Here is a 9,913-nt window from a genome sequence, read left to right as displayed (position 1 = left end):
GATGGATATTATATTAGTCCTTACGTCTCCTTGAAAAAGGCTTGTATGCCCTCCAAATGTTTTCGCTAGGCTTGGTCTTATTTATTTAATTTTCAACTATTTCCTCTGCTTTTTGTACAACACCTTTTATTCCCTTGCCAAGATCTGTAAGGAACAATTCAGCTCCTTATAAGAAGGTGATGTTGGTTCATTCCTTGGTATGACTATACCATGGAAGAAATTTTCAGCTCTGCAAATTAGGTAAAATCTATTAGACCTATTTGATTCCCATCTAACCCCAACTCGTTCTTGTTACTCTTGATATTATGAACCTAACCATAAATATGTTATATTAACTTAATGCAACTCATAATAGAAAACTGGAGAATTATTCTAATAGATGGAGCAACCATAATTGTGTCATTCGGCATTAACAATGGAAGTTTCAACACTAATAAGCAATATTTTGACAGTATATTTTAGTGAGATATAACAGAATTTTAGAGTTCAATGACCACAAGAGCAACTATACCAGTGATGCAACAGAAAGAAACTATGGAATATAAGGTAATTCAATAAATGAATAGATAGAAAATATGTTGGTATTAGAGGTAGTATGTATGTTACTTTATCCCCACTGCCTTAGAATTCGGATCTAAGGTAGAACACAAATGTATATATATGTTGTTGCTCTGCTACAAGACTTTAAGGTGGGTCTCAAGCACTGTCAGATTTCGGTTTCCTTTATGCCCAAAGACAACATAGCAGTCTCGACTCCCCTTTCTTGGTAACTATAGCCTTTAGTTCAAATATTCTTTAAAATTATATAACCCTTTAAACAAGAAACATGCTCAGGACTTCTTTTTATATAGCTTGCAATTTGAATGCACAAAAATAAGATATGGATTTCGTTTTTCATAGAGAATTTGCTTCATAACTTTGGCACTTTTGACAATGGTCTACAAATAGAACTTATGCTCAAAATAGTCCTCCAATGAATTCGATCTCAGATTTCCTTAGTGCATAGGTGTAGAGCGAGTATCTTAGATCTCAGAGTTTTGATATCTTGGAGACTGTCTTTCTAGGGAAGATATTGGAGTTTTGCACATAAATTCAGGAATTTGGATGGAGGTGGCAGACCTTGTGCGGTCTCTTTTGACCTTTTAACCTCTGCCAATAAGCACATCCTCCCTTAGGCTGGTAGACAAGCCTTTTGTTCTTTCAAAAATAAGGTTCATTATACCTTCACTCTCTTAGAATAGATCTGCAGCTTTGTAACAAAGATTAGGGATGGATAAGGGTGATCAAGAGATTTGATCCTTTTGTCAATGAATACGGACTATAGATGGATATTATATTATTCATTATGTCTCCTTATAGATGGATATTATATTATTCATTATGTCTCCTTGAACAAGGCTTGTATGCCCTCCAAATGCTTTCGCTAGGCTTGGTCTTATTTATGTAATTTTCTATTATTTCCTCTGCTTTCTGTGCAACACCTTTCATTCCCCTACCAAAATCTGTAAGGACCGATTCAGCTTCTTATAAGAAGGTGATGTTGGTTCATTCCTTGGTATGACTATACCATGGAAGAAATTTCCAGGTCTGCAAATTGGGTAAAATCTATTAGACCTATTTGATTTCCATCTAACCCCAACTCGTTCTGGTTACTCTTGATATTATGAACCTAACCATAAATCTGTCATATTAACTTAACACAACTCATAATAGAAAAATGGAGAATTATTTTAATAGAAGGAACAACCATAATTTTGTCATTTGGCATTAACAATGGAAGTTTCAACACTAATAAGCAATATTTTGACAGTATATTTTAGTGAGATATAACAGAATTTTAGAGTTCAATGACCACAAGAGCAATTCTACCAGTGATGCAACAAAAAGAAACTATGGAATATAAGGTAATTCAACAAATGAATAGATATAAAATATGTTGGTATTAGAGGTAGTATGGATGTTGCTTTATCCCCACTGCCTTAGAATTCAGATCTAAGGTAGAACACAGATGTATATACATGTTGTTGCTCTGCTACAAGACTTTAAGGTGGGTCTCAAGCACTGTCAGATCTCAGTTTCCTTTATGCCTAGAGACAACATAGCAGTCTCGACTCCCATTTGTTGGTAACTGTAGCCTTTAGTTCAAATATTCTTTAAGATTATATAACCCTTTAAACAAGAAATATGCTCAGGACTTCTTTTTATATAGCTTGCACTTTGAATGCACAAAAGTAACATATGGATTTCGTTTTTCATAGAGAATTTGCTTCATAACTTTGGCACTTTTGACAATGGTCTACAAATAGAACTTATGCTCAAAATATTCCTCCAATGAATTCGATCTCTGATTTCCTTAGTGCATATGTGTAGAGTGAGTATCTTAGATCTCAGAGTTTTGACATCTTGGAGACTGTATTTCTAGGGAAGATATTGGAGTTTTTCACATAAATTCGGGAATTTGGATGGAGGTGGCAGACCTTGTGGGGTCTCTTTTGACCTTTTAACCTATGCCAATAAGTACATCCTCCCTTAGGTTGGTAGACAACCCTTTTGTTCTTTGAAAAATAAGGTTCATTATACCTTCACTCTCTTAGAGTAGATCTGCAGCTTTGTAATAGAGATTAGGGATGGATAAGGGTGATCAAGGGATTTGATCCTTTTGCCAATGAATACGAACTATAGATGGATATTATATTAGTCCTTATGTCTCCTTGAACAAGGCTTGTATGCCCTCCAAATGCTTTTGCCAGGCTTGGTCATGGGAAATGCTAGCTAGCAAAAGACAAATGAAGCCTTCAGTAGTGAGTTCCTTGGTCTCTTTCTCCATGGCATGTAAGGCAAATCGCATATCTGGCACATACCCTGCTGCTTCCATCTGCAGTTGCAATTTCTCCAACATGGGATAGATTCTGCCAACCAGTGGATGGGATCTGTCTCCTGCCACAAATGTATGCACCCTCTTTTTGGTTTGCATCCAGCTACATCTTGGCTCCTTTTTCACCCCCTGTCTTTCATCATTTTCCTCACCTTTACTACATCGTCCCACTTTCCAGCAGCAACATACATGTTTGAGAGCATCACATATGTTCCAATGTTATATGGTTCCATATCAATCTGGTAAGTTGTTTATTAAGTTCTCTGCCTCATCCATGTTCCCAACACAGGCAAGAAGATCAAACAGGCAGCTATAGTGGTCTGTATTTGGTTTAACCCGTGCTAGGCACATGCACAAATCATAGTTGTCCATGAGAAAACATGTTCAGGCAGATTCTGAGCATGTTATAAGAGTTTTAGAAACATTGTTACAGTTTTGAGAAGGTTTAGACACATACCTTACATACATAGCATGGAACTTACATAAAGCATTTTTAATTTATGCCAGAACATGTTAAAGATTTATGTGCTAAAAGGTCAGCCCGCCTTTAATAGTAATGTGAATGACAATGTCACCAGCTCATGTGGTAAGTTGTTTATTAAGTTCTCTGCCTCATCCATGTTCCCAACACGGGCAAGAAGATCAATCAAGCAGGTATAGTGGTCAGTATTTGGTTTAACCTGTGCTAGGCACATGCACAAATCATAGTTGTCCATGAGACAACATGTTTAGGCGGATTCTGAGCACGTTATAAGAGTTTTAGAAACATCGTTATATTTTTCAGAAGGTTTAGACACATACCTTACATACATAGCATGGAATTTACATAAAGCATTTTTAATTTATGCAAAATCATGTTAAAAATTTTGTGCTAAAAGGTCAGCTCATCTTTAATAGTGGTGTGAATGATAATGTCACTCTCATATCCTATGCCCTTATTATTGTTTCACCATGAAAAGTTAGCCTTGTTAGATTACATTCTGCATTCACATCACATCTTTCTTTATTAGAATTTTGTGCTGGACGGAAGTAGGTCAATTCTAAATTTGTAATTTGTTTAATTCAACTGTGTGAAGAGTAATTCTAATGGCATGAATTTATGATTATAGATTTAGGTCTTCAGGTTCTATATGCATTTTATTATCAAATTGATATTATAGATAATAATTCTCTGTTGTAACTGACATTGCAAAGAAGGTCATTTCAGTTAACTCCATTGACTCAATGAAGAGTGCAGGATGTAAACTTAATGTTGATTGTTGATAGATAGGATGACCTTTACCGTTCAGTTATTGAGATCATTTCTTTTTTCGTGGATTCTCTAAATTTATTTGATTAGGTTTCTTGTCAACTCTTATACATGTAACTATCAAACTTGCAAATGAGGTGAGGAGAATTATCATATTTATAATGACCATGATTTTTTCAATACAACCCATCCCCAATGAGGAAGCATTGTTCTACAATTTTAGCCATTTTCCCTTATAGGTTCTAAATTGAAAAATAAAATTAGATGATCTATTACTATCCTTCCAACTTGGTGAATTTGATGAATTACAGGTATTACTATCACGGAAAAAATATTGCCCTCTGTTAATATTATGGAGCCAGCCTTGACTACGAACGCCATTCCTCTGTTGCTGAATGGTTCCACTCAGATTCAACCACTACTCCAGATAATCGATATTGGTTCTGTTACCTCATTAAAAACTACATCCTCACACTTCCACATTACTCTATCTGATGGAACACATCAACACAAGACTCTAATACCATCTGCGTATAGCCCACAAGTTGCATATGAAGACATCCAAATTGGCTCAATCATTCTACTTAAAAAAGCAGCTTGCACGGTGCTTCAAAACTCCTCGTAAGGCCCAACATTTGAATTTACCCTCTTTTATTTTTTGTCTTCTATACTCTTCCTGCATTACAAAAACAAAAAACAAAAATGGAATCTACATTAATTCCTTTCTCATTTGTTTACATAAGGTCCATTCGAGTTGTTGAGCTTGAAGTTGTGATGCGTAAAGCAACGTTGACCAGGGACTCATCAACACTACTACATGCAAAGGCTGGTACATTCCATTATATCTCTTCATCAACACAAGAGAACTTGCCCTTTGTAGTTACTCCACTAATTACGATGACAACTACAACTATTCCATTCAAGGCACTTAATCCCCACCGAAAGTATTGGGCAATCCAAGGTAGAGCATCTGCAAAAACAACATTGAAGACTTACAACAATGTGCAAGGCTAAGGGAAAGTTTTTGTATTTGACCTTATCAATCGTGATAAAGAGGAGATCCACCTTTCTCCATTTGTTGAATTAGTCGAATCTCTTTACAGTCTAATTCAAGTTGGCCAGCTATACATTGTTTCAAATGGCACAGTTAAAGAAGCAAACCCAAACTACAACCACCTAAAGAACAAATGGGAAATTTACTTGTTTTCTGCATCCACTGTCAATCCATGTTTCATAGATGATCCAACCTTTCCTTATCAGAGCTTTCACTTCAAAACTATTGCTGAAATAAAAAATGCAAGCCCAAATACGAATGTGGATGTCATTGGTGTTGTTACCTCCACCTCACCTGCATCAACAATTCGACGAAAAGATGGAACTGAAACACTAAGGAAAACACTCATATTAAAAGACAAGTCGGGTTTTAGCATTGATGTAACACTATGGGGAGATCATTGTGACTCTATAGGACAAAACCTTGCTGAATTCTGCTCTTTTGACAACCCACCAATCCTTGCAATCAAAGGAGGTCGTGTATCTGAATTTAATGGAACCACAATAGGGACGATATCAACTAGCACTCTCATCATAAATCCACAAGTTGAAGAAACTCATCAACTGCATGCATGGTTCCGTGAAACAAGTTATAACTCTTCTTCTCCATCTTTGAGTAGAAACTATGGTGTTGCTTCGAAACGTGCCCTAGCACAAAAGACGATTCATGAAATTTCTTGCATGCAAGCCTCCGAGAAAGCAATATGGGTTTCAGTTTGTGCAACAATAACTGCTCTTCACATGGACGACTTCTACTTTCTTGCATGTCCATTAGATTTCAATGGAAAACAATGCATGAAAAAGGTTATGGACCATTCTAACAATCTTTGGCATTGTACAAAGTGTAACGATGACTTCCCAGAATGTGACTACCATTACAAACTTAAAATTGAGTTGCATGACCACACCAGGCATCTACAGAACGTCACAACTTTCAATGGTGCGGGAAAAGATCTCATGAGCATCATGGCAAAAGACATGTTCCTTCTTTCTATCGAACCAACTGATCTTCAAGAAATTTGTGGCCGAATTTCAGGGCGTCGCTTCCTGCTAACACTTTCCATTAAAACAGACTACTTCAATGGTGTTGAGTGCTTGCAACCAATACTGATTAATTCAGAAGAAATTCAATATGACTCTGCATGCAAAGAAGCCCTCAAAGACATTCAAGCAATGTCCACTTCAAAACGACCTGTTGTTCGTCGCCTTTGAAATTTTTTCATGGTTTCAACAAACGCTATTGTTTGTACATAAATTGACATTTCTGCATAGCTCATTATTCCATATTGTTGTAAATTACGCCCATGTTGTTGTGCTACACACTTTCTTTGAAAATACTCTTTTTCAATTATTCCAAAATATGTATGTTTACCCCTTTGCAGCTTACATAATATAGATATCAACATTTGTAAAAACTTTAATTCATTTTTTTTCCCTTTGTTGTTTATATGGCTATACATTGATTTCTTGCTTGCTAATCTATTCATGCTATCGTTCAATATTGTTGAAAAAAAAACAAAGAAGAAGAAAGCCAAAACTTGGTTATCTTTCTCTTCTCCTCTCAATATTGATGCCATAATAACGTATATTTTTGTAATACTCTTAATTACTAATTTCACCATATGTATGCTTACCCTTTCAAATTTTACATAACCTATATATCAGGCTTTGCAACAATGTCAAATTGGCTCTAGCCTCAGCGGTACTGGGTCAGTTGTATGACCATTCTGAGCATCAAACCTTGAAATCGTGACTGCCCCAGATGGGGAAACCAGTCCGAGAACAAAATTAGGAAAGTTCAAGCTACCCTCGTAGGGGCTATAGTTCCATAATTCAAAAATTGTAACCAAAAGACTGTAAATTCCAAAACTTAACTCAGAATTTTCCACTGTAAATCGACAATTGGGAACAAAATTCAAAATTTTCGTCGCCCGAGTTGGAGACAAAAACAGAAAAAAGACCCGACAGGAAACAAGGATCAAAATGACATGTAACGAAACTAATCAGAAACGGATTCAAGGCTCGCCACGTAACCTGGCAAGCAGCTGCAAGGTGTCTTCTGTTGGCTCTTCCTCCACGACCGGACACCATCCATATTCCTCAGAACCAGTGTTCTCTGCATGTCTGCCACCTGCACTGTCCTCAGTTTGGATGCCCTTATCCTTACGGGTGGCTTCGCTTCCCAACATTTGTTGTTTGTTGCTAGATGGGTTGCCCTTGTCTTTTGGCGGGCGGTTGGAGCTCGGCTCCCCTGGAACGAAGCTGAACGGAGGTTCCTGGTTGATTTCCCGGCTGAGCGTTGGTTCAGGACAGGAGGCAGGGACTTCCCTGAAATCCACCGTGATGGTGGCAATTATGAGCGGCTTGTTCATGGCGCTTTGAAAATGGAAGTGCACTTGCTGAGAGGTAGCAGTGGTCGCTACGTGCTGGGGGATTCCTCCGGAGCGACGAGCCTCACTGGTGCTCAGTCTTCCACGGCCGCTTCGAGTGTCCGGATACCTGCCAAGGGAGCGGGAATTGGAGAGGCTAGGGGAAGGGGAGACTGAAGGGGAGGATGAGATAGAAGGGGGCCGAGACACAGGACGAGTGGCGCCTCCCCGACTGCCACCGCGCCTGCTCCTCATTCTATGACGATGTCGCATGGTTCTGAGATTGGGAGACTGCTGAGAGCAGTTGAAAACAGGGTCAGGAGTCAATCCAGGAGCTATAGAAGGAAAGAGGAAGGGGTCAGGGGAATTCACATTCGGGGCAGAGGAAGGAGCTGAGACCTCAAAACGCAGGTGGCAGAGTAGGGACTGGGAGAAATGGTCACCATTGCCCAGGTCGATGCAGCAGAAGAGTCTGCAGCGTCTTCCAGTGGCTGTGCGAAGGCTCGGCTCTGTTGCAGAGGGATGGTAGGAGCAATTGAGAGGCTGAATGGGGGAATGAGGGGGACTCTGATCCATATCTCTGGAATTGCAGGGAATGTCTCGATTTTCCCAGTTGGTTAATGGCGCCGGCCTGAGAGCCAGGACTTGCCATAAGATCACACAAGTGAAGGCGCAAGTGGCCATACGGATAAGCCACCTGCTTATCTGGCTGCTCATGCGCATTAAATTCCTATCTACCACCCACATCCGGGGTGCAGGTATTGTTTAATATCCATTTTTCTCTGCATTAATTTCTACATTGCATATATGTTTTAACCAACTTTTACCTTCATATTATATTCAGATACGAATGGCAACATAGAGGATCTGCACACATTCATGGCTTCCTTTGGTTGCAAAATGCACCAAATATGGACACTATTGACTGGAACAATGCATTAGAAGTTGTTGATGCTCAAAAATATTTTGATCACTATGTAACTGCCTGGAATCCACACCAGCTAGAACATCGAAATCTTGCGCTTCACCAATCAGCAATTCATAACCCATGTCTTCTTGACACATCATCAATCTTCAGGTCAACCCAGTCTGAAGACTATGTAGAGCTTGTCAATTGTGTTCAACGTCATACAAAGTGTCATGAATCTTCTTGTCTTCGCAAGAAAGACAATGTTCTTAGCTGTCGGTATGGAGTACCGTGGGAGTTAAACTCCACATCTTCACTTTTCATTGATGATAAAGGTCATAAAACCTACGTCCCTACTCGCAATGATGATAGATTGAATATTCACAATGCTGATCTACTTTCTATCTAAAGAGAAAATGTTGACTGTCAACCAGTTTTATCTCACCATGCTGTGTTAAACTATATTTCAAAGTATGCAGCAAAAGCAAAAACAAGATCTGAGAGCTACCGACAAATGCTATCACGTCTTTCGCAAAGTGCCACTCCAGAAGCACCTACTGTTACTATTATCTAGAAACTCCTTACAGAAACCATTGCAGATAGAGACATTGGAGCACAAGAAATATGCCATATGTTACAAAAGCTACCTCTCTCTCTGTAGTCATACATTTGTTTCTTTGAATGTTAACAGAACTATTTTCAAACGTGTTTCTCAAGATACTGAGAATCCCCTTTCGACACCAAACTTTATCCTTGCATACATGAACAAACCTATTTCATTGGAATCATTGCCCCTCCTTGAAGCTGCACACTCTTGGTCATTTTTTGCCTGTCGGAAAAAAAACCAATGGAAACACATATTCCCTCCAATGATTGTACATGTCTTGCCACGATACAATGTCATTCCTTCCTCTGATGATCCTTGTTATGCCACTTTTTGTTGGAGTGAATTACTATTGTATTTCCCTTTCTGCACACTCCCCAATGACATTGGTTCAACTGATGCAGAAATAATTGCACACTGGGAACAAAAAAAGGTACATATACACCATGGCATGTCCACCGAGAAATTGAAAACCCACAAACCCCACATACTGAAGATCAATCTACCTCTGACACCCCTCTTGATTCCATGCAAATGAATGAATGAAAAATACTCTCTCAACTCCTGTTAAATTGGCAACTAGGGCCAAACTCCATGTGGGTCGGCTTATTTATGGCAGCTGATATTTTTATTGGATCCCTCTCGTCGAGAGGTGTAGGATTGATCCAAAGATCATCCAATTCCGATAAGTATTTATGGAGATATGAATTTATTTTGTTTATATAATTATTATCAAGCCGACTAGCTCTTATGTAGGCTCTAGAAGCCCAAACGTCATGTCTATTCAATCATCCGCCTTTAGTATAAATAAGAGAGGATTTGGAGTCATTAGTACAACACATTCTTGAGTAGTCTC

General features: G+C 38.6%; 1 protein-coding gene across 1 annotated transcript; it reads left to right on the top strand.

Moving 5' to 3' along the window:
* Positions 1-5,021: 5,021 nt before the first annotated feature.
* On the top strand, positions 5,022-6,389 carry LOC149214971 (replication protein A 70 kDa DNA-binding subunit E-like). The gene is made up of 2 exons (XM_089389573.1): positions 5,022-5,085; positions 5,272-6,389. Exons 1-2 carry the CDS (start codon positions 5,022-5,024, stop codon positions 6,387-6,389), a joined length of 1,182 nt encoding a protein of 393 aa, XP_089245699.1.
* Positions 6,390-9,913: the final 3,524 nt, after the last annotated feature.

The sequence above is a fragment of the Pinus tabuliformis genome, chromosome 1_1, assembly GCF_031772625.1.
Source record: "Pinus tabuliformis cultivar Carrire ecotype Pingquan chromosome 1_1, CPIR1, whole genome shotgun sequence".
In the NCBI taxonomy this organism is placed as follows: Eukaryota; Viridiplantae; Streptophyta; class Pinopsida; order Pinales; family Pinaceae; genus Pinus; species Pinus tabuliformis.
The sequence above is the reverse complement of the archived record's forward strand: the minus strand, read 5'-3'. Positions and strand labels throughout refer to the sequence as shown.

Coding starts and splice junctions, on each gene's coding strand:
- LOC149214971 (XM_089389573.1), top strand. CDS start 5,022: ATGACAACTACAACTATTCCATTCAAGGCACTTAATCCCCACCGAAAG. Junction 5,086..5,271: donor AAAGTATTGGGCAATCCAAG/GTAGAGCATCTG, acceptor CAAATGGCACAG/TTAAAGAAGCAAACCCAAAC.